A 25,603-nucleotide genomic window follows, 5' to 3' on the forward strand; every position below is an offset into this window, starting at 1 on the left:
GAATCTAGTGTTGTCTGATTTGGTCTTTGAGAAGTGATCAGAGGGCTAGATCCTTCCTGGAGAGCTTTGTTCAAAACCAAAAGCTCATTATGACCTGGTATTTTAGCTTAGTACACCCCCAACACCAACTTCCAAAGTCTTCAGGATGTGCCTAAGAAAAAAATTTAAATTAGCTAAGTTTGAGTGTGAAGCACAAGTTTCCTTCATAAATGAAAAAAAAAAAAAACCTACTCCCAAAAGTCTAGGAATGTGACAAATTCTATCCAGTGTCTCTGAAATGCATCTAGAAAGAAGACTACCTTGTTGGTAGAATAAAGCTAACAGTCGACCCAAGTGCTTTCTAGATATCTTTCCTAACAAAGTCATATCCATCAAAGATCCTTGGAGAGAGAAGAGACACCAAGACAAACTTCCTTCCTTGTGGGTATTGGGACACAAACTTACATAAACAGAATAACAAGAAACTCAACCATACTGTCTGGGAATATTTAGAGTGCATAAGAGTCCATACATATTCTTAGCCTCAGAACTCAGACCATACATTTAAAGGGGAAAAGAAACTAAGAAGAGAAAGTCCAATTTGCTTAATTTTCCAAAGGGAGAAACTGAGTCTAGAGGAGGCAATGCTATATCTGAGATGAGATAGGGTGCATAGATCCTTTCCATTCTCTCTGTTGCCTGGGGTTCCCTGAGATGTTCCCATCAGTTGAGCTCTGTGAATGCTTTGAGGCTGGGAGGCTGGGAGACTCAGAGACTGGGAGGCTGTAAGTTTCAGAGGCTGTGAGGCTGTGAGGCTGTGAAGTTGTGAGGTGGGATGCTCAGAAGCTGGGAGGCTGGGAGAGGATGGGAGGATGGAAAGACAGAAGGATAGAGGCTGGCTTCATGTGCCAGAACAGTGGGAAAGAGGGTGGTATGGCTGCCATGCCTGCTGACCCACAGAAGAAATCTTCTACACTCTGTGCTCTCATGCCAAGTTGTCAGTCTCCTTGGCAGCCAGCACTGAAGCTAAACCCCATCACTGGCAGGCGACAGATAGTTCTATTCTGAGCACTCACTTCTCTGGCACCTGCTACAGAGCCGAGTTGCTTCACTACTTCTAAATCTGAGCCTGGTTTCTTTCCTGTCTCCCGTTCCCCTGGCAAGTTGGTGGATTAGAGATTATCTTCTCAGCCCTGCTTAAGGGGACACATCGGTCACTTGCAGGCCAGATTTCCAGCCTTGAAGCCAGGGCTAGCACAGAAACCCATAAGTGTTGCCCACTTGATTTTGAGCCTCAGTTTCCTTTTCTGCAAATGGAACCCATTATAATCTTCATGAAGATGTTGCTTGTCAGCTTGACCTGGTCTGTAATAATCTAACAGATAAGCTCACAGCAGACCTGTAGGAGATTACCTTCGTCACATTAATTGATGTGGGAAGGCCCATTATAGCTGTAGATAGCATTATTCCCTAGCAGGGGAATCCCACACTGTATACAATGGGGAAGGCAAACTAAGCACATACATGCACCCCTCTATTCCCAACGACAGGTGTGGTATAACTCACTGCAAGTCCCCTGCCTGCTGCCCTGAATCCCCACTGTGATAAACTATACCTTGAACTATGAGCTAAAACAGTGCCCTTCTCTCTAAAGTTGCTTTTGTCAAAGTATTTACACAGCAACAGGAAAAGGAACTACAAGAATCCTCCTCTGACATCTGCCTTTCTGGGAGAAGTAACCCCCACCCATGGATTTTTAAGGTTACAAAGAAGTGGTACCTTCCTGAGGAGTCTGAGGCATGAACATAACTCAGAACAACCCTCATCCAGAAGTTTCGCTCCATCTTCCAGACCTGTCCTCAGTGTTCGCTCTCACATGAGGTCCCTCAAGCTCTCCTGAGAGAATAAGTGCAAAGGCCTCCTTTTCCCCACCTCACTCTCCCTTGCTTCTTCTCTGTCCACTTCCCTTTGCTTCCATTTTCTCTCTTTCTTCCTTCTTCCCCTCCTTCCTCTCTCCCATCTTTCTCTGAACCTAGTCCTGCTCTCTCTAGTCTCTGTCTCTTGGCTCTCTCTCTCTCTCTCTCTCTCTCTCTCTCTCTCTCTCTCTCTCCTTGCCTCCCTTCCTCCCTTTTTCTCCCCAGAGCTCTGAGGTATGTCAAGGTGGCATATAGCTAAAAGTGGTTTGCTCCGGGTGTTTTTCCGCCAGAGAGCAGTTAAGTGCCTTATTTTCCCCACCCTAGTGACTAAATTATTCTCCATGTGTTAAACAGTGTAATTAAACACACACACATGAGAGTGAGCGGGCCCCTTCCCTTCCTCCTCCCTTCCTTGTTCCTTGTCAGCAGAGAGAGTGTCAGCCCCAGCCTTCAAGCTCTGTTAGTTTTAATTTGAGTTGTGGAATTAGTAATGGGTTTTGCTGTAACACTGTTGTGGGAAATAGATCGCTCCTCGTGCAGGGTTTGGGCACCATTTCAAATGAGTATTTGTTAAGGGGAAAGCCGTCCTTTGTCGTGTTCTGCTACATTACATCAGATTTATTTCCATTGTTCTGAAAAACACCAACCAGGAGAGGGCTATGCGCATCACTCCTGGGCAAGCAACAATTGAACATGGCTTCCTGTTCCTTGGCTGACTTGGGAAGAATAATGCAAAGAACTCACCCTTTGTGGCTAGAATATTTCAAGTACTTCCTGTAGGCAGCTCTGGAACAGCCCAGGCACCTGTCACTGGGAGGCCTGAGGGAACTGCTTTCCTGAGCCTGTCATTGGCAGAAAATGACTGAGTGGGTTAGTAGTGGAAAAATTGGATGCTGGAGAAACGTAATTGAATGGAGAGAGCCCAGCAGGGCAGAGGTGAGAGAGAACTGCGGGCAGCAATGATTCGTCTGCATCCTTCCACTGTCATCCTCCTCTGCCTGATGAGTCCCATGGAAATTCTGTCATGTTCTTCCTTGTCCTGTGGCATTTCACATCATTAGCGGTCTTTTCCTTGGTGCTGTCCAATAAGGCAGCCACTAGTTGCACGTAGCTGGGCACACAGTTAAATGCAATCTAAATGTAAATGAAATGAAATGGAATCAAATTAAAAGTCTCGCCTTATAGCGAGAGTTCAAGGGCCATGAGTGACTAGTGATTCCTGTGTTGGGGTGTGATGGTGTATTAGTCAGCATTCTCTAGGGTAACAAAACCAAGGGAATGAATATATATTAAAATCAAGCTCATTAGACTGGCTTATGTGATAGCACTAGAGCAGTCCAACAATGGCTGCCCCACAGCAGACAGACCAAGAACCCAGTTGCTGCTTAGCATCCAGAGATGGTCAACCTTCTGCTTTCTCAGAGCAGAACTATTCTAGACTGCCTGGGTGACCAGGATGCCGGGCTTGGGAACAATGACATTTCTGTGTCCTTTCTCCTAGGAAACTCATTAAGATACTAATCATGGTCTCTAGCTTCTTGCCTGCTTGGCTGGCCTACCTCCAGCCTGTATGACTTGTTTGTACAAGTTCAATAAAGTTGCCCCCTGCTCCATGTGGCTCTAAAGACACGGCCAAAGGTCTGCCTGCAAGTGAAGAACTCGCCTTTCTAGACAAATTTAACTCTTGTTTGAACACAACAGAGAGAGCAGTAATGGGCCACTTAGAATGCAGCCCCTAGTACTAAAGCCACCCATCCAACACCCCAGGGTGCCAAAAGGACCTTACTAGCCTTAGTAGCTGTTCAGACCTTATACACAGTTTTGCTCCGTTTAAACCAGAAGTTAGATATACAAACTTCTCAAAATAAAACCTAGGTAAGACAGAGTCTTCTCATTTTGCACATTTACAGTTCATTAGCCTTCATATGCAAAAACCTCTTTTGTGAAGACCTAGGTCACACTTCATCCCCTTAGTTCTGAGGTCTTTTAGAACTTTGATTCTGTCAGCACTTGGGTGGTAGCTTTCCTTTATTTCCATTATTAAACATGATGAAACATTGCAAAGGCTCTTCCTTTAAATCTCATCATTGATCTTTGGTGGCTGAGGTAAAAATTACAGTATAGGGATTCCAAGGCAGTCCAGCCTCGCTTATCTGCATCTCTGGGTCAGACTGTGAACTATCAATTCTGTTTACTGTGATGCCTCTGCCTCAGTGTGCTACATTGTACAGTGTTCCTATATGGTGGGATGCACAGCCTGACCAAGCTAGTCTGCTGCTACCTTACATGTGCAGAATAAGATGAGATTATTATCAAAAAACCCAGTTGTTATTAAAAGACAGAAATGCACACCTGAACACATGCACACACACACATACTACATACACACACATACATATATGTACATACACACACAAACATACCACTCACACACACATACACATATATACTCACATACACACATGCACACATACCACGCAACACTCACACACACACACACATATACTCACATACACACACATACCATACATACCCCACTCACACACACACACACACACACACACACACACACACACACACACGTGTACACACAGATGCCCTCCTCTTTGATCATTACTTACTAAATGCTCAAAATGTCTCTTGAGTGTATTTCAGGTTTCTTCTATCTGCATCAGATTTGTTAAAGATGCCACAGAGCTATAGAAATCCTTAAATCAGAAAAATTATAGTGTTAATTACGAATTGACTTTTATAAAAGAAAGCTCACACCATTTCTTATATTAAATACCCACAACTGCTAACATTTGGCTCAGTTTATAAAAATCAAATTGATATTTTAATATGTTTGTATAAATTAGAAAATAGCTGTGTTCTTCAAATGACACTGAAAGAAGATAAAGCCACAGCCTGGCTGAAGACACTTGTACCATACATACCCAGCCAAAGATGCATATGCCAAGAAGATAAAGAAGTCCTACAAATCAATGAGAAGGACAAGCCAGTGGATAAATGTGCATAGGATATGAATATTCATTTCTCAAGGGACGGAGTACAAATGGAGAAGAAATATATTGAAAAATGTTCAATCTTACCACTAATCAGGGAAACAAATTAAGACTACAAGGAGTGGCTATTTGCTCGCACTAGACGATACTAATGAGAGGGTTGCCAATACCCAGAATCACTGAAGGGAGAGCAATGGAGTCTCAGTCTCTTCCTTGGAAAATGATATAGCTGAATTAGACTGCATGTGTGCATAGGCTGTACCCACAACTTCCACTCTGAGAGATCTAATCTGGAGACACTTAGGACAAGGTATGCTAAGCAGATTTAAGGCAAAGAGAAGAACTTCCATCTTCAGTGGCGATTGCTGTATACATTGTAGGTTAACGTGAGATGGGGAGGAAAATTGAAGCGCAGTTATTTGTTGACTTGTGGAATGAGAAAGGAAGCGGATGGAGATTATATACGCTTTGTACAGCTCCTAATTTTAAATACTTTAGGTACAGCTAACATGTAACCGTCCGTATTTAAAATACAAATGTTGATGGAATTGCCAGGTGTCTGCACAGGTGATGTCCTCACCACACTCAAAATGAGCCAGTGTTACCCTCAAGAGTTGTGGTGCATTCACTCTTACCCCTCCGTTTATGGGTGACCACTGAACATTTTCTGTCACAATCACATTAGTGAAATGCACTCATACACAGTGTGCTCTCTTGCACTGTTTTCCTTCACTGGACATGATGATTTTGAGACTTAGCTATGTTGTTACATGTTATAACAAATATCTCTTGCATTAAGAAGACCTTACCATCTTTCCATCCATCCAAATGTTTGTATCCTCAGTACTGTTAGGTGCTACTTGGCCAATCCTTTTTATGTCCACTGATATCCAACCCGTATACCCCAAGGTCCTAATTAATATGCCCCAGTACCTTCAAATATGAAAACTTCTTGGAATATGTAATCAGTGCCAGGAGAGCTGTGGGGTCAAACTGGAGCTAGCTAACCACTGCTGCCAACTGATCTAAGTTCCCTTACATCCCTGTCCAGACTGACCTGAAGGAAACCTAGCCCCTAGTACTACTTTTTCTGGGGATGAAATCATAAGCAAGAAGTTAGTTATGAAAGACTACCAGATTTGTATAAAAAGGAATTGAGAACACAAAACTGGCCCTTTCTTCAAGCCTCCAGATGGAATCAAGACAATAAAATCTGTTGCTGGTGGGCCCAGTGTGTGACGTTTTGTTATGCCGCCCAAGATGACTAAAGCTGTCTCCCCCTCAGCAGAGGAGTACAGAGAAGGTTGGACTCAGCCTGAGTCATAGCTGTTAAGGTCAGCAGAAGGGGAGGTTGCATGCCCACCCCCCTCCACACTCACACCTTTCGGAAGCCTGATCATTGGCTTACCCGGTTTCTCAGTTTGTACTCATGTCACCATTGACCTACCTCTCCTATGCTGTTTTTCTTGCTCCCAAGAGAGTCTCAGCAGCCAGCCAAACTTGTCCCTGAGCATCAGGCAGAGCTTTTGTCTCTTGTATGTTCTGTTTCTCAGATCAATGTAGTCGAGTCTTCTCTTGTTTTGCTTCCTCTTATAATGTGGGGCAATTAGGGGTGAGAAGAAAGGAAAGAAACCCCAAAGTGACAAATGGGAAAATTGAGAGGTCCTTTCTCAGACACATAATAGTGACATATTGTCAAGTTCTACAAACGAACAATTTGGAAGGGAGACGCTGCATATGTGTGTACACAAGTGTGCCTTTGTGTTAGCTGAATGAGCATCCTTCTCTGTCCTTTCTGTTACCCATCAAGATTTTCCCCCAGAGGTGGACATGAAGTCTTAACCTGACTTCAGAGTCATTGGCAATTGATATTGCCAGGAGAGGGAGAGTCAGTTTTTACAAAGGGTGTAGCCTCTGGTCAGTCAATCACGCTGTAGAAGATGGCGCTACACCCAAGTGAGCATGGGCAGGCACACACTGGACTCAGCACAGAAGACAGGAAATGAGCATGCGGAACTGAATGAGTAGGAGATAGAGGTGGATCTGGGAGAAGATGGGAGGGGAATGTGATCAAAATAGAGTGCATGAAACTCTCAAAGAACTAATAAAAATATTGTTTTAAGTAAACAGAATTATAAAACAGTTCCTTCCCCTGAATGCCCTATGTCCTCCAGCAGCAGGTGTGAATCTGCCATTGTGACATTAGACAGCCCGGTGAACGAACAAACAGTGCAGAACAAATAGGAGAGTTGTGATCACCCTCCTACCTGCAGCCTTCAGGCCCCTGAGACCCAAGCCTGCCCTTGAGTACAAGCAAGTCCCTTGTCTTAGAAGATGCCACTACATAACCCATTCACGCTCAAATGATAATAATAGTCATTGCACTAATAACATTACCCATCGACCACTTCTATTTACCAGTTATGGTGTTAGACATTCTATGAGCACAGTTTCTTCTGAGTTCCAGAATGACCCTGTTATGTATGGAGGAATTATCTTCAGTTTGCAAATCAGGACAGTGACTTAAATGTTCATGCCTAAAGTCTGACCAACCCACTACCCAATTGTGGGCAGTGGGGGCTCTCTAGAATGAGACAGGGACTCATCTCCCACTTGTAAGACCTGCAGACGATTCTGACAGAGAAATGAAACTAAATCCTTTAAACTTTAATTTTTACATGCAATTATGGGCTCCTTACTAGCAATCCCATAATTGTGTTATTAAGGGTAACTACAGCACGGTTTGCATAAGCTAAAATTAGGTCATTGCTAGACTTTCTCACACACTCCAATGTTTGATGGAGAGGCAGGAGGCTGGGTATGGCTGTGTTGATTCCCTGGTCCCTAAGCACGCACATAGTCGGCAAACCCACAATTCCCTACCTCTTCATTACTGAGTGCCACTGCCATTCTCTTGAATTGACAAGCAATTTCTATCACTGTTTTTCTGCTCTTGAATGATAGCTTGCTGTTACCTCAGCTCTGTCAGTGTTATTTAATTTGTTGTGTGCTCTCTGTATAACCTCATTGCAGATGCCAAAACAGACAGAATATTTTGGTCTGGTCTTTTTTCTTCCCCAATACCTAAATTGAAGAAACGCATATATTATACTAGTGAAAACAACTCAAATTGCCTATATTTAGCCATTATTTTAACCTTAGGTTAAACTATATGGATCTGTCTAAATTTTACTATTTTTGATCTGTAACAATGCTAGTTTTACAGAGCTCAGTCTAATAATGCCAATGTAAATTATTCCTACCTTATTTGGGAGAAAATTATAAGTACAATTTCCCTCCGAATGTGCAGGAACAATGACACTTAACTGGTGATATTCTGCCTGTGAATTTGTGCTATCTCGGTAATTTGCCACATACCACTACCAAGTAACTGCAAGATAATTGCAAAGTTATTTTAAGTTTGCATATGTTTTTCTAGGATTCACAAGTCGTGGCTGTCAGTTCGTGTTCTTTCCTTATAAGTTAGTTCCCCATGTTCTCTCATTCTCTCTCACTGGATTTCTTCACTGTGAAACAGTAGTGAATGGGAAATGCGGACATCAGGAACTTGTGTGCCAACCTGAGTAGACCTTGGCCAAAGAAGCTTTAATAACAGGACTTTAAGACTTGCGGGGGCTCGTCATGTCTCACTAACAAGGTGAAGTGTGACTGATTTTGAGGTTAGCTTCACAGATGGAGGATGTGAGGTTGTATCAGTTATACCTGTACGGCTTCCTGGACAAGAATCCTAAACCTTTATTGACACTGGTTCAAGAAAGTTAAACACTGGTATTTAATGAACCCCTACTTGTATATTGACTTCTTGGTTCAGTCAAATCTTATGTAATACCCTAAAAGTTTGGTACAATCAACCCATATAGGTAGATAGATTGGATCCAAGACACCGATGCTAGTTCAGTATAATAGATCCAGGATGTAGGTAGTAAAAGTACAATGCCAACTTTAAAACCCATGCTGCCATTCACAACACCACATCCCCATTCCTCCTTGTCTAATTCATCATTTAATCTAGGTTCTACCTGTAAAACAATCCCAGGCTTTGTCTAACCTTGATCATCTTCTCCACCAATGCTTCACCACTATCTCTCCTGGGGGTAGATGCAGCGGCCTCCACCCTCCTGCAGTCTGCACGAATCCTCACCTTCATCTGGCCACCTACTTGTTTAAGAATTACCATCCTCTCTACATCTGATCTATCTGGGTGATCAGAACACAGTTATATAACACCCCCAACACACACACACACACACACACACACACACAGTACAACACAGTACAGTACAACACAGCACACACTGTCAGGTGATTGTCAAAACCCCGAACAAAACAAAACAAAAAACAAATGAAAAAAATGTATTTTTACTTTCCCAATCTACCTTTCTAGCCATTTCCCCCAAAATACTTAACTATTCCAGCCCCAACTAAACCCCACTAAACTTCCAAGTTACTTCCTATTCTTCCACACTCTGTGATTTCACAAACCAGCATCCAGGGCCTGTGTGCACTTTCTACTCAGGACAACCACTTAAAAAATTACCCACCATTTCTCCAGCTGGTAAGTTCTTCCTTCAAGGCTTGATTCAAATGTCACCACCTATGGGAATGTCCTCCCAGGATGTCAAGAGAGTTATAATACCTCCTCCTTACGGCCACAGGCTTTGTACACATTTTTAATTGAGTAGTGTCTGTTGAATGATAGCCGGTAGTTGAAATGTCTAATTCATCTTCCTCACTTGGTAATGAGTCCCTCAGGGATAAAGATCATGATGTATTTATCTTTGGATTGCCAACGTTCAGAAGAGTGCATGGCACAAGGTCAGTGCTCAATAAATGTTCATTAAATGGACAAATGCCCTCAGAGTCTCTGATGCACATGAGAACACACCGAGAAGCTAATTCAGTACACCAAGCTGAACATGAACTCGAGGCTTGCCCACCCAGGGGCTCTATGTCAGGGATAGCAGAGATCTTAGTCTCAGATCTGATAGAAGTGGGAGGCATCAGAATGTTCTGGCACTAATCATTTTCCTTTTTCTCAGCAGAAAGAAAGGACTTCAGACATCTTTCTAGAGCCAGCCATGGCACATGACGCAGAGACTCTAGCAGAAGCCTCCGCGGTCAAGTTCAAGAATCAGGACTTCAGGTCCTTACGAGATCATTGCCTGAGCAGGGGTCAGCTGTTTATAGATGATACATTCCCTGCTGAGGCATCTTCCATAGGCCAGAAGCTTCTCAAGGGAAAGCGCCTTTCGAAATTGGAGTGGAAACGACCACAGGTGAGTGAGCCCATCTGGCAGCACAGCAAGCTCTGCAAATCTGGAAGCTGTGCACCATGGCTTCTCCTTGTGAAAAGACAGTGGTCCAGCCTCAAACCAAACAGGGAAGAAAAATAAGATTCATTTGGTTTCTCTGCGGCAGTCTTATGTCCAGTCTAAGAAACAGGAGGGCTCTGTACTTAGAGGCAGAGCCTGAACCACGACTTCAAATGCAGTTCTAATAATGACCGCAGCTAGATTAAAACATCTCGGTCTTATGACTGGGAAAATGGCGTGTTATGGTTACAGAGGCTGTGCTGGTCCGTCTCTAGGGTCTCTCCGCCTCTTTAATTGAGCCCATCTATCAGTCTGTCGCCCTTTATTCTCTTCAGGTGTCAGCGTCTTTATGCTCCTTTCTTCTTACCCACCAGAATTTACTCAAAAGGAATATATCATGTCAGTCATTTATACTACAGGATGAATTTAAATAATTGCTCTGCCTCTCTTTTATAATCACATTCTTAGTCTTACAAAGGTTTGCCCGTCCATAAAAGGACTTCAGACATCTCCGACACCTGTGACATCTGGGTGGTCATGCAGGGCAGCCATAGAATCACCCACCCTGACTCCCGCACCTCAGCAGATGGCCACTGACTCCCCTTGCAGTAAGGTGAGCCCTGCTGACTTCTAGAACTATCTCAGTTTTGAAGCACAAAGCTCAGTAGGGAATGCTGCAGTGAACCAAAGCTTCCCATGGTCTCATCTGGACTCGGGTAAATGTAAAGGAGCTAAATGGCAAATGCTTTGGGGTGACTGATGCTTTCCCCTCATGCTTTCAAAGCTGCCAGCCCAGCCTAAAACAAGGATCTAGAACAAAGGCTAGTGAGAACAGTTCTCAGGCACTGCTATGTGCCAAGCATGGTACTAGGCATACTGAGTAGCACCAGACGAGGTTGTACAGATGATTTCTGATACCCTGGGAAGGATGGGCATATTTATCTTGTTCAAAACTATGCAACTAACAATTTTAGTTATGCACATGGGAAAAGAACTCAAGACATCAAGCTCTGAAGAGAAAACCTCTTGCCTTAGCTGGGACAGTCCTATCTCTAAGGAAGGAAAGGGCCAGTGGAAACCAGGTAGGGTTTCAAAGCTGCATGGATTAATAAGTGTTGTGTGGTTGGTTTCGTCAGCCCTTTGCAGTGGGTCGACAATCATGACTCCTATTTTTCTCTTCTTTTGTCTTTACTGCCTAAGGAGGTGGAAAAGTCTATTTAAGGAAATTCCGAAGGGTCACTGTTGTTTTTTTTTCTGTTGTTTTGAAAGATGAGATTCATTTAGAAAGCATTTTTGCTTCCTTCACCAAGGTGCTGAGCAGTCTATGTGAGACCTTATTTATAGTGTTGAGACATTTATAACACTCCTATTTAGAAAGGGCTAAGAGTGTCTAATTATCTAATTCCAACAGCATCTCATCCTGGGGAGCAAGGAGAAACTGAGGCAAATAGAAATGATTCATATAGACTCAGACCAGCAATCCAAAGTAAAGGCAGCTAGAAGTCATGTTCATTTTCCCATCATGCTTTACACCCTGGGACTTACCCATACTTAAGCCATTGTTCATTTTAGCATATATTCTCAAATATAATATTTCTTAATGTGTTCTTTTCTAAACTTAGCAATACTGGTGTTTAATTAATAAATTCTAAAAAACCTTCCATATAGCTTATCTTACTTGCAGCATTTATGGTTTTTAATGTTACAAGAAAGAAAACAGGTTAGGACAGCTTAACTGATGGGGCATGGTTAGGGAGAGAAAGAGAGAAGGAGCCAGTAGTGAGATCAAGACTCTCAAGGCTACATGCTACACCTTTACCCACATGAACTCTCATGCCTAATAAGGCTTTTGTTAGGGTTTAGAGAAATAAATAAATGCATGTGTGTGTAGGTGACTGTCTACAGATGACTTGTTCAGGTTTCAAGCTCACATGGATGAATGTGAAAACTTTTGACTTATTTCCCACATGCTAGAAAAGAGAAAATCCAGGTATGTACTTCTTCACTACTGTGGTATTGGTGACTACTGTAGCTTGCAGATGTGACTACATGAAAGGCCCTGTATACAAGAGCCGCAACTAACCTGGCCCAGGCCTCAGAGCAAGGCCAAGACACACAGTGTTATGGTTTTAAACTCTTTGAGAGATTCTTAAAACTATTATGAGGCACTATCATTAATCTGATTCTATTATATAAAAGCAGAAACAGAAGAATGGCCAGTCTGAAGTCACACAGCTAGACAATCAAACACCTAAATGCATGACCTCACAATATATTATCCCCTATTAGGTGTCATTGTGACCTTATGTTATATGTTAAACTCGTGGCTTTTGGTTGCCAGAGATAATCTGTGCACCATTAGACTCTTAGACCTCACATATGCACCAGGAACCAACCCCTCCAGAAAGGCAATCACTCTGTTCTTAAGCAATCTCCTTGTTCCATTTCATAGATGTAAAACAATGGGGGTGAAAACCAGACCTGTGCCATACTACATATGATTATTCTAAGGAGGAACTGAATGCAGTTCTTAGTATCTAGCATATTCTAGGTACTTGCTAAACACTAGCCATTGATTCTCTGGTCCCTCCATGTTCTTGAGCTTTCGTAGACCAGAATTTCAATTTCAACCCTCAGACAGAATCAGCAATGTATCCTAGGAGAAATGTAGGTCAGAAAAAGTGTTAGGAGCTAAGTGGCTTGTGGGAAGGGATGTGCGAAGTACATTTCTTCTCATTTTCTGTATCCCATCTCTCCTTTCAGTCAAGCCTCCTCTACAGCTTGCCTGATGCTTCTCCATGGGTCTCATTGGTTCATCTGAAATTTGTTCAAGGCTCCTTAGCCCATTTCCTTATTCTAGTTCATTCTAGACAATGGGGAAACACAACTCCTATTATTCTTCCTGGATTATCCATCCACACTCAGTAGATTCAACAGTAACATACAAGTCAGAAGCCTGAGACCTAGGCTCAGTTTTCTGGGCTTACCAATGAAAACTGTTTCCTATTCCATACCTCTTTTTTCTGTCTCCCTCTTTACCTTCACCTGCTTCACATTACTTTCCTTGTTGGCCAGGAAGGCATGGCAGTAGGAAAAGAAGGCAGCTGGTTGCATTGTGTCCACTGTGTCCACAGTCAGGAAGCGGAGAGACTGGGGATGCTGATTTTATCTCCATGTAATGGTTCCACCCACATTGATGGTGGATCTTCCCACTTTAAGAAATCCCCTCACTGATATCCCCACAGGTTCGTTTCCATGATGGTCCTTCGAGGTTTCCATCAGGGCTTGTGAAGTGCCCTTGAAGAACAAGGAGATTGCTCAATAGTGAAGATCAACTATCACATCTTCATTTCTTCCTTTCTCTTCTCTTTCCTTCTAACAATGATCCAGTAAGGTTTTTGCTGAAATCTTGTTGAAGGTGAATGGTGCTCACAGCCTGACCCATCCTGTTTTTCTATAGGGAATCTCCAACCTCAATCCTCATTTCAACTTGGGCTCTGCAGTAGCCTGTGATCTTGTAGGGAGGAAACTCAAGGATTCATCATTCTTGATGTTTCCTATAACCTATGTTCCCAGTAAGAGAGAATGCCAAGAATTAAACATGGGGTATGTGTATAATGAATCCCCTAAATTAAATTTGGTACTTAGATGACCTCCTTTAAGGAGAATCTTTATTCTGTGGGTAATAGTAATAAATCCACTTGTTGAGTATGTAAACAGTTGAGATATTATACTAAAAGCTTATCTAAAATTTGTCATGTCATTATCCTCACAGCCCTGTATGGTAGGCAATATTATTCTCACAATAGATCAGCGGTGTCCTGTAACCCTTTCTGCAATGATGAAGGTGCTCTTTCTGTTCTATTCACTGCCATGGGCTGTAGTCAAATATGTCTGAATATGTGAAATGTGGTCACTATGATGAGGATACAGAAATTTTAATGTTATTAAGTCTAAATCAGTGGTTCTCAACCTTCCTAATGCTATAACCCTGACCCTGTGTAATAATGTTGTAGCGATCCCTAATCATAAAATTATTTCATTGCTACTTCATAAATGTAGTTTTGCTATGGTTATAAATTTTAATGCAAATATCTGATATGCAAGATATCTAATATACAACCCCAAAGGGGTTACAACCCATAGGTTGAGAATCACTGGTTGGTCTACATGAACACATACAACTATAGCTACCATAGTGCACAGCACGAAACTGAAGATGGGAGATCTTCACATTGTCACCAGTGTTGATAGAGCAAGGGGATTGGGATGCCACCTTCAACCCCATTCAGGGCAAAAATAACCCACTTTGCTACCAAAGAATGGACCGCCTGTCTGAAGCATGTCCTCTATAGCAATCTGGAGCTCAGCTGACAGCTTCATTGTGGACCCAGTCTTGGTCACCCAGAGTAATACATTGGCCGGCTCAGGAAACAACATTTTCTCTTAGTCAGAGTAGTTTGGGGGAGGCACATCACTCATTAGAAATGACTCACCAAAATATATCATTCAGAAAAGGAAGAGGCAAAAAAAAAAAAAAAAACAAGGATGAAAAGAAAAGAATAAAGAAGATGTCTATCTGAATGCGGGGTAAAGTGCGAAGATATTCTTTCGTGTAACAGGTGACAGAAGGTACCAGCGTAATTATGCCAACAGCCTATTGCCATTGAGCCAAAAGGAAAAAAAAAAAACCTGTGATACCAACACATCAGAATATTCTCAGAAAAATAGGAAAGGAATCATATTGCCACCTGTCCAAAGAAAAGCCTGGTCTCCATCTGGAAGGGCTGTGTGACAAGATGACGAGTCTGAGTGTTCCCGGAGGCTTGTGCGCTGAATGCATCATCTCTAGCTGATGGTACTGTGTTTGATGATTCCGGAAATGTTAGGAGGTGGGGCTTAGTAAGAGAAAGCAAGTCATCGAAGGACATGCCTTTGAGATTTGTATCTGCTTTCCTGTGCCTTGACTGTCTCTACTTCCTATCCACAACCATGTCACTACACAATGTTACTGCTAGGGTATCAATACACCAACTTCCCAAACTGTGTTCCAAAATAGACCCTTCTTTGTCTAAGTTTTCTCCAGGTATTTTAGTCACAACTGGGCAAAGGTAACTATTTACTATTCATGTTCTCTTACACAAGACCAGTACTTTGTGTGGGGAATTCATGAAAAGTCTTCAAAGAAAATACTATGAGGCAAATGCTCTTACACAGGGTTACACCTCACACAGGTGATACCACTAAAGATGGTGGAGAACAGTTACTTTTGTGGTGCCACTTGGTAGGATGTTTACCAAGATTTGCATTACATAGGTTTCTCACATTCCTAAGTTGCAGAGAGTAACCCAAACCTGAGTTGGAGAAAACTACCTACAGCCTAGGCCTAAGTCATTATGCTTACTTAATTTAACAGTTACTTAGTTTGATGATTATTGGTAGCTTATGTATTATTCAGATTTTCCAATACATGACAAAATTTATAATATATACTTATATGTGTGTGCATATCTATATAGCACTGATATAATTATACAGTCTCAATGATTTATCAATATCCATATTGACAATAAATGTTCATGTATATTAATATATCTACATATAAACTATCGATGAATTTACGAGGAGAAATTTGTCACAAAGTATTGATTACAGAGCTGTGGATGCTAAGTATAATCATGATATGCAGTCTGCCACCTCGAGACACAACAAAGTCTTAAGTCAGGGGCCTGATAGCCAGGTAACCATAGGTGTGATTCCCCATCTGGGACCAGGAGAAAATCATTTTGTCATCTCAAGCTGGGAACAAATTCTTTCTCCCCTTTGTTATAGTCAGGCACTTGATGGATTGATCAGTTCGAATGTTCCCACCCACACTGGGAGGGTAGACTGATTTACGAGTCCACCAATTCAAATATGAACCTCACCTACCCCTTCTTTGACAGACACACCCAAAGAGAATATTTACCAGATAAATGACTCCCTCTGATCCAGTTAAATTGTCATATCACATTAACTACTACAACTTCCTTTGGCATACCTAACATTTCTGAGCCTCAAAGATTCTGTCTATCTCACAGAATCAAATACTTCAAGTTGGGAAAGACTTTTGCTACTAAGGTGTTGGGGGAGAAGAGAAACTCACCTGGCAAACTGACCTAGAACATACCTCTAAACTCCTCTGAGCCTGATTCCTTGTCCCTGATGGCCCTCAGAGTTACCACAGGATTAATTTGATCTTGAATGCTACCTCTGGCTGACCTACTGATTTACAGGTGTGAAAGGCAAGGATCCACAGCCTCAGGTCTACCAAGCTGCCAGCTGATTCTGAGTCACCATCATGTGGTAGTTCACAGATCTGTTCTAGGATCTTATCATAAGCATTTCCTCTACCGCCCTGGCTTGCCAAGACCACTTGCTAATCTGGGACTTTCCCAGGCCCAGAGCTTGCTCTTTCTCAGCCACAGTTCCACATGTTCTGTATGGCTTTGCTCAGGGAAGCCAGATATACAACCTGAGAGGCCTCTGAGGGTCATCCCAGTGCCCCTTCCCACCTTTCCTTTCTGATTGAGGGTTAAGGTTCTCGGGCCAGCGTGAGGCATGAGGCAGACCCTGAGGGGACAGGAATTGTAGATACTGTGGCCACCTTTGATGTAATCAGTCCCACTGTTTTCTAGGACACTTGATGTTGGCTATTAATTTCAGGTCTATCCTGTCCAGAACTGTCTACTTTTCTATATTCTTTCCTTTCTTTTCTTTTCTTCTTCGACAAGGCAGCCCAGCTAATAGAACATATCCTACATACAGGCAACAGTTTTCAGGATAGCCCCCACTACACTTGTTCAGGACCCACATGAAGGTCACGCTGCACATCTGCTACATATGAGCGGGGAGGCCTTGGTCCAGCCTCGGTATGCTCTTTGGTTGATAGTTCAGACTCTGAGAGCCCCAAGGGTCTAGCTTAGTTGAGTATGTTGGTCTTCCTGTGGAGTTCCTATCCCCTTCAGGCCTACAGTCCTTCCTTCCATTTTTCAGTAAAAATCCCCAAGCTCCATCCACTGTTTGACTATAGGTGTCTGTATCTGTCTGACTCAGCTGCTGGATGGAGCCTCTCAGAGAGCAACAGGCTCCTCCTGTCTGCAAACATTACAGAGTATCACTAATAGTGTTAGGAATCGGTGCTTGCCCATGGGATTGGTTTCAAGTTGGCCCAGTTATTGGCTGGTCATTCCCTCAGCCTCTGCTCCATCCCCTGTGCCTGTACTACTTATAGACAGGATAAACTTTGAATTGAAAGTTTTGTGGGTAGGTTGGTGTCTCTGTCTCTCCACTGGAGTTCCTGCCTGAAAACAGGAGGTGGCCCCTTCAGGTTCCATATTCCCAGTGTAATGGATCACAGCTAAGTTCACCTGCATTGATTCTTGAGCACTTTCCCTACCCCAGGCCGTATCTCAGCCTAGAGATATCCCCCCCACCATCTCACCCCTGAAGGGTACAGATTTCCATTCATTTTCATGGCCATCTAGCCATCTCTCCTGTCCTTCCTCACACCTGATCCTGAATCTTCCATTCCCCCCTCCAGTCTCCTTCCATCCTAATTCCCTCCATTCATCTGCTTCTTATGATTATTTTATTTCCCTTTCTAAGTGAGATTCGAGCTTCCTCATTTGGGCCTTCCATCTTGTTCAGCTTCTTTAGGTCTGAGGAGTATTTTATGGCTAATATCTACTTATAAGTGAGTACATACCGTGTATGTCCTTTGGGGAGTGAGTTTCCTCACTCAATATGATTTCCTCAAGTTCCATCCATTTGCCTGCAAAATTCATGATGTCTTGGTTTTTAATAGCTGAATAGGATTCCATTGTGTAGATGTGCCACATTTTCTTTATCTATTTTTCAGTGGAGAGGCATCTATGTTGTTTCCAGTTTCTGTCATGGCTATTGTAAAGGGTGGTGCGTCCCTAATTTCTTTCTCAGCTCATTTATCATTTGTATAAAGGAGGGCTACTGATTTCTTCAAGTTAATTTGTATCCCACCACTTTGCTGAAGGTGCTTATTTGTTGTAGGAGTTCTCTGGTAAAAATTTTTGGGGTCACATATGTATCCTATTATACACTCCACCAATAGCTATATTTTGACATCTTCCTTTCCAATTTGTATCCCCTTGATCTCCTTTCGTTATTTTATTGATCTGGCTAGAACTTTAAGCACTATATTTAATAGATAAGGAGAGAATGGACAATCTATTCTTGTCCCTGATTTTAGTAGAAATGTTTTATTTTTCTCTCCATTTAGTTTGATATTGACTACTGGCTTACTATATTTTGTGTTTATTATGTTTAGATATGTACTCTGTATCACTGATTTCTCTAATATCTTTAACATGAAGAGGTGTTAGATTTTATCAAAGGCTTTTTCAGCACCTAATGAGATAATCATGTGATTTTTTTTCTTTCAGTTGTTATGTGGTGGATTACGTTGATAGACTTTTGTATATTGAACCATCCCTGCATCCCTGGGATGATGCCTACTTGATCTTGATGTATAATGTCTTTGATATGTTCCTGGATTCAGTTAACAAGTGTTTTAGCGAGTATTTTGCATCAATGTTCATAAGAGGAATCAGTCTGAAATCTCTTTTTTGTTGTTGAGTCATTATGTGGTTTAGATATCATAATGACTGTGCCTCATCAAATGAGTTTGGCAGTGTTCCTTCTGTTTCTTTGTGGAATAGTTTGAGTAGTATTGGAATTAGCTCTTCTTTAAAAGTCTGGTAGAATTCTGCACCAAAACCATCTGACCCTGGGATTTTTTGTTTTGGGGGGTTGTTTTGTTTTGTTTGTTTTCAATTGGGAGACTTTTAATGACTGCTTCTATTTCTTTAGGAGTTATGGGAATGTTTAGATGGTTTACTTGATCTTGATTAAACTACGGCAATTGAAATCTGTTTAGAAAAATCTTTCATTTCTGTAAGGTTGTAGGTCCTGCATCTGCACCACCACAGGATACAGAATCTTGGGGAAGCGGGAGTTTGACCCCTCGCCATGCTGGGCAGGTGCAGGGCTCTAGAGGAGTGCTGAGGCACCACTTGGAGTGGGAAAGTACAGTCTGAGACCACCGGGACAGCAAGAACTGATTGGGGTGGGAGGTTCCCTGGGCAGGCAAAGAGGCTGGGGCCAAGGAGGTCCCAGGCTCTCCGACACCCAGGCGCTGCTGAAAGTTTCCAAAGAGCCCAGAATGGAATTTGGGCCTGCAGGCTGGATCTAGCTCAGGGCCTAGAGTTAGGGGAGGGCTCCTGCTGGTCCCTTGGTCATTGCCCTTGGCTAGAAGGCAGCAGACTTGAAGTTGGTTGTGGCTAGGAGTGTAGAGAGGTCTTCTACAAGAGATTACACAGCAGTTCTGTGGGCAAAGGCCTTCTACATGGCTTCCCACAGCAGATCTGGATGAAGAGACAGTCTCTGATTCCAAATCATTTATTGTCATGGTGAAAAATGGATTTGTAGAACCATACTTCACTTCTTAGTGTGGGCCTGAAATTAAACGCCTTTTGCAAGGAAGAATTCATGGGAAGAAAAGTTAGTTGCTAAGTCCCCCAGGTCCCTAGGTAAATCATTAGAATAGAAATCTGTCTTGAGCCTAGGTGACCACAGGTCATGTTCTTTTCCTATTGTCTCGGTTTGAGACGTTAGGGATGCCTTATCTACATGTGGGGGCCTTGGGATGTTGCACTTACATGACTGATGGTGACAAATCTATCGGGGACTGCAGCTAAGACAGGGGCCTGGTGCCTGGGAGCAGGCAAACACTTAACATCCCTTCAGGGTCTCCAGAGCGTCTAGCCTTAGCTCAACTGAGGACCAGGCTACCTCTCATGGTCCACCTCTCCAGACATTTCATTAAGATTTTCCAATTTTTCAGACTACAGATTTTTTAAGTAAGACCTAATGATTGTTTGAACTTCTTTAGTGTCTGTTATTTTATCTCCCTTTTCATTACTGGTTTTCTTTATTTGGATGCTGTCTTTCTGTCTCTTGGTCAGTTTGGCTAAAGGTTGGTCTAACTTGTTGATTTTCTCAAAGAACCAGCTCTTGGCTTTGTTGATTCTTTCTGTTGTTTTCTTTGTTTCTAACTGATTGATTCCAGCCCTGACTTTATTTCCTGCCTTCTACTTCCCTTTGTGCTTGCTTCTTTTTTTTCTAGAGCTTTCAGGTGTGCTTTCGGATGTGAGAACCTTCTAATTTCTTGATGGATGCACTTATAGCTATGACCTTTCTAAGATAACTTTCATCATGTCCCATAAATCTGGGTATGTTGTGCCTTCATTTCCTTTGAATTCTAGAAAATCTTTCATTTCTTTCTCTCTTTATTCCCTGATCCAGAGATCATTAACTAGAGAGTTGTTCAATTTCTAAGAGTGTGTAGTCTTTCCAGTGCTTCTGTTGTTATTGAAGTACAGCTTTAATCCATGGTGGTCTGATAAGATACAAGGTGTTATTTCAGTTTTCTTATATCTGTTGAAGTTTGCTTTGTGACTCAAAATTTTGGAGAAGGGTGTTTGAGGTGCAGAGAAGAAGGTATATTCTTTTGTGTTTGGATGAAATATTGTATTCATATCTGTTAGGCCCATTTGATTCATAATGTTTATTAGTTTCATTGTTTCTCTGTTTAGTTTTTGTCTGGATTCCTGTCATTTGGAGAGTGGAGTTTTGAAGTCTCCCACTCTTAATGTGTGGAGTTTGATGTGCAGTTTGACAAGCTTTAGCAATGTTTCTTTTACAAATTTGAGTGATTGTGTTTGGGGCATAGATGTTCAGAACTGAGTTATCATCTTGGTAGACTTTTCCTGTGATGAATATGAAGTGTCCTTCCCTGTCTCTTTTGATTAATTTTGGTTGAAAGTCTATTTTATTAGATATTAGGATGGCTACTACATCTTGCTTCCTGGGCCCATTTGCTTGGAAACTTTTATCCAGTCCTTTATTTTGAGGCAATGTCAATCTTTGTTGCTAAGGTGTGTTTCTCATATGCAGCAGAATGATGGATCCTGTTCTCACATACATTCTCTTAGTATGTGTCTTTTTACTGGCGAATTGATTCTATTGATGTTGAGAAACATTAGTGGCCAGTGAGTGTTATTTCCTGTTATTTTGATGTTGGTGGTATTACTGTGTGTGTGTGTGTGTGTGTGTGTGTGTGTGTGTGTGTGTGTGTGTGTGTGATTTCCTTGTTTTTGCTGGTATGGAATTACTTATTTCCTCTGTTTTCTTGGGTGTAGTTATCCTCCTTTAGTTGGAGTTTTCCTTCTAGTGTTTTCTGTAAGACTAGATTTGTGAATATGTAGCTTTTAAAGTCTCTATTGAGACATTAGGTGTCATTCTGGTAGGTCTGCCTTTGTACATTACCTGGCCTTTTTCTCTTAGTATTCTTTCATTGTTCTATAGGTTTTGTGTCTTGATTATTATGTGCCAGGAGAATTTTTTCCGGTCCAGTTGGGTTTTTATAAGCTTCTTGTATGTTTATAGGCATCTCTTTCTTTAGACTGAAAAAGTTTTCTTCTCTAATTTTTTTAAAAGAATATTTCTGGGCCTTGGAGTTGGGACTCTTCACCTTCTTCTAGTCCTACTATTCTTAGGTTACATCTTTTCGTGGTATCCCAGATTTCCTGGATGTTTTGTGTTAGGAATTTTTTTAGATTTAGAATTTTCTTTGACCATCATATCAATTTCTTCTATTGTATCTTCTACGCTGAGATTCTCTCTTCCAGGTCTCATGTTCTGTCAGTGATGCTTGCAACTATTGTTCCTGTTCTCTTCCCTAGGTTTTCCATCTTCAGGAATTCCTCAGTTTGTGTTCTCATTGTTGCTTTGACTTCCAGTTTCAGGTCTTGCACAGTTTTATTTACTTCTTTCACCTGCTTAGTTGTATTTTCCTGTATTCTTTAAGGGATTAACTTGTTTCCTCTTTAAAGACCTCTATCTAATTGCATTTTTCCTATATTTCTTTAAGGGGTTTATTCATTTCCTCTTTAAAGGCCTCTGTTCTCTGTATAAGATTGGATTTAAGGTAATTTTCTTGGGTTTTGGTTGTGTTAGGATATCCAGGGCTTGCTGTAGGGGGTGGCTGTGCTCTGATGGTGTCATGTTGCACTGACTCTTGTTAATTTTGTTCCTTGAGGGCCTTCAGCCATCTAGATCCCTGGATGGCATCTTTGGTCCCTGGATGTTCTTGTTATAGTCCATATTGGGAGGGAGAGGGAGATGAACCTCAATGGTCCTGGTGTGGCAGGCCTCTGATGGATATCCTTGGGCTGTATGGTTCCGGACCTGCAGTTCTGTATGGTTCAAGAGCTTCAGGTCTGATGCAGGTAGACTGAGAGGTAGGAGGAGAATGGAGGTCTGTCTCCCTGGGATGGCAGGCTGCTTAAGGCAACTTGGCTTGTCCCATAGTCCTCAGAGAGGAGGGAAGATGGGTGGGGAAGGGAAGCTTACCTGTATATAGTACAGTATACTCCTGTATATAGTTCAGGAGTCTGATGGAGGTAGAGGAGAGGCAGCGGGAGAATGGAGCTTCCCCTGGGATACAGGCTGCTCAGGGCGGCTTGGCTTAGCCCAGAGCTCCACTGGCTTCTTAATTGGCAGTATAGTTTGTTTTTAACACTGAAACTGTAGATTATACAGGACGTGCTTATCCCCTGAAAGTGTGGGAGATTTCAGCAGGAAAACTGCATAAATGGATATACTAGAATGATAGCCTTTGAAATCTTAAAAATATTCACCAAGGTTATTGATCTGGGGGTATAATTTACTAATTTAAGCCATTTTGTCATTAATATTTTCAGAAAGTTATTAGTATTTTTAATTGATCAACATAAATTTCCTGCTGTGTTTTTATATTTCCAAAGCCCATTTTTATTTCTAATTTTATTTGAGTTTCTTTAGCATATTTATCAAAGGTCAGTTCTATATAAAGCCACTATCCTGAGCAGAACAATTTATTTACCTTATTATTCTTGCTGTATTTCTGGCTTATTTTATAACTTACAGGTTGCTTTCTTTATCACTTCCTTCCTCCCATTTCTGTCCCTTTCTTTCTATTATCTATGAATTGACTGCTTAATTTATGTTTGATTCTGTCGTGTTTAATAATGAATGCATTCGAAGCTATGGGTTTGTCTACGAGCATAGCCATTTTAATTTCGCAGCTATCACACAGGAAAAAGAAATCAATAATTATTGAACAGCACACCCTGTCAGATGCTATGTTAAGTGTTCCACATCCTTCCTCATTTGCAGAATGGAAGGACTCATCCTGCTTTGTGAGGCTGTGGGGATCCCACAGGGACTAGCATAGGGGTACCGCAGCTAGTGTTTGCTGGGTGTGTAGTAAATGGTGGTCATCACCCCACTTCAGAGTCCCATTCTCTCAATCGTCCCTACATTTTTGTCACCATGCTGGCCATTGAGCTACAGCAAAGAAGGAAGTGTTCAAGGTCTCCAGGTCACCTGAGGAGAAATGTCAGGGCAAGATTCCATATGCAAAATCTGTCTGCAGAAGCCTTCCTGATACAGCACTCTCCTGTGCAAGTTACGGAACCAAAACCAATGGAGCAGCAGCAGAGGAGCAGAGCAGTGAATAAAGATATCTACAGGATGGGTCATGCTACTTCCTCAAACCTACATGGTCTCCACCTTCTCCGGTTATATGTGCACACACATGTGAATATATGTGTATGTCATGTGCACATGGAAGCCAAAGTGCAACTTCAGATGTCACTCATCCTTAGCTACCATCCACCTTGACTTTTATAATAAGGTCTTGCACTTTCAGCTGAAGTTTACCAAGTAGGCTAGGCTAGTTGGTGAGCAAACTCCTGGGATCTGCCTGTGTCTGTCTCCTGGTGCTGGGATTATGAGAAGGCTCCACCACATCTGATTTTTTACTATATATATATTTCCCCTACTTTTATTTATTTTTATAGTATTTTTAATGTTTGAAAGTATAACACAAGCATCATTTCCTCTTTCTCTTTGCTCTGTCTATCCCTACCCATGTACCTCCCTTTGCTTCCTCTCAAGTTCAAGGATTTTTTCTTTAATTGTTACACACATACACACATATTCCTGAAGTATTAATGCAAGCTAATTGATCCTATAATATTACATATATGATTTGGGTCTTATCATTCAGTGTTGAACAAGCAGTTGAAGGGCTCTTCCCTGTAGAAGACTATTTCTTCCACTCTCAGCATTCCTTGGTTGCCTGTGGTGTTTTGGAGACCTCATGACCCTTCCTCCTTCTATGTTAGCATGTCTGTTGGAAGCATTTTTGTTTGGTTCATGTTTAGGCAGACATACTGAAGAAACTTCATAGGTATAGCTTCTCTGGTATTCCAGGAGATAATGTCTCACAGTGAACTTCCTGTTCTGGATCTTACAATCTTTCCATTTCCCTCTTCCCCCACTGATCCCCAAGTCTTAGGTGTTGGGTTTGCGTTGTAGATATATCCCTTAGAACTAGGCACCATGTGATCTCTTGTTTCTGCATTTTGATGAGTTATGGTTTTCTTCAGTGATCTCCATCCATTGCAAAGAAAAGTTTCTTTGATGAGGGGTGAGCACTATACTTAACTGTGAGTATAAGCAAAAAATTGTGCTGGTTTAGTAAAATGGTGGTTGTAGGTTCTCCTCCAAGATCCATGACTTCACTAGCCCTTGGCCACTGGCTAGGTTTAGATACCAGGCATGCTTTCCTGTTGAGCTGGCCTTTAGCATGAGGCCTGAAGATCAAACTCAGATCATCATGTTTGCTTGAAAGTCACGTACTTTACCACTGAGCCACATCCCCAGCCTTCTACCTCCTTTTTCTATTCCTGTAGGTGGAGCTTTGTAACTGAATGTTTTCATTCAGATAGTAGACCTCCTTTGAGATTTGTAATTCCTTTTCCTAGTAGAAGTGACAAGCTATGGTCATTGAAGTGCCCCCACATTGTTTAAAAGGAACACTGCAGCCAGTGCACGGGACCATATCCCCTTAGGGCAGTTTTTCCTGCTTGTGTGAATTGGGGAGCTTTCCAAGTATACCTTGCCCATGCTTATAACAGAGTGGCCCATGGGATAGCCAAACAGTGCCTCTCCTGACATCTGATGGGGTCAGTTCACTGTTGGTGAAGCAAGTGAAGGCTGCTATGAAGATTCCGTTGCTTGAGAAAATGATGCAGGTGGGCGCATCTTCACATATCCTTGGTCCATGTTGTTACTGGGAAGCCCTGGAAGTGCATGAAAGACTGGAGGGTTGTACATGGTGTAGGTCTCTGTCTTTCTTTGGCTGCTAAGACCCTGCTCTCTGCAGACTTGTGTGTCAATGCGAAAG

General features: G+C 42.1%; 1 protein-coding gene across 1 annotated transcript in view; it reads left to right on the forward strand.

The window, feature by feature from the left end:
- The first annotated feature begins 9,975 nt into the window (after positions 1-9,975).
- Positions 9,976-25,603, forward strand: part of Capn13 (calpain 13) — a 61,441-nt gene continuing 45,813 nt past the window's right edge. The window contains exon 1 of the mRNA XM_052184787.1: positions 9,976-10,197. Within this exon, the coding sequence (XP_052040747.1) occupies positions 10,000-10,197 (198 nt within the window). The 5' untranslated portion in view covers positions 9,976-9,999. The remainder of the gene's footprint in view (positions 10,198-25,603) is intronic.

This window comes from Apodemus sylvaticus, chromosome 6 (assembly GCF_947179515.1).
Source record: "Apodemus sylvaticus chromosome 6, mApoSyl1.1, whole genome shotgun sequence".
In the NCBI taxonomy this organism is placed as follows: Eukaryota; Metazoa; Chordata; class Mammalia; order Rodentia; family Muridae; genus Apodemus; species Apodemus sylvaticus.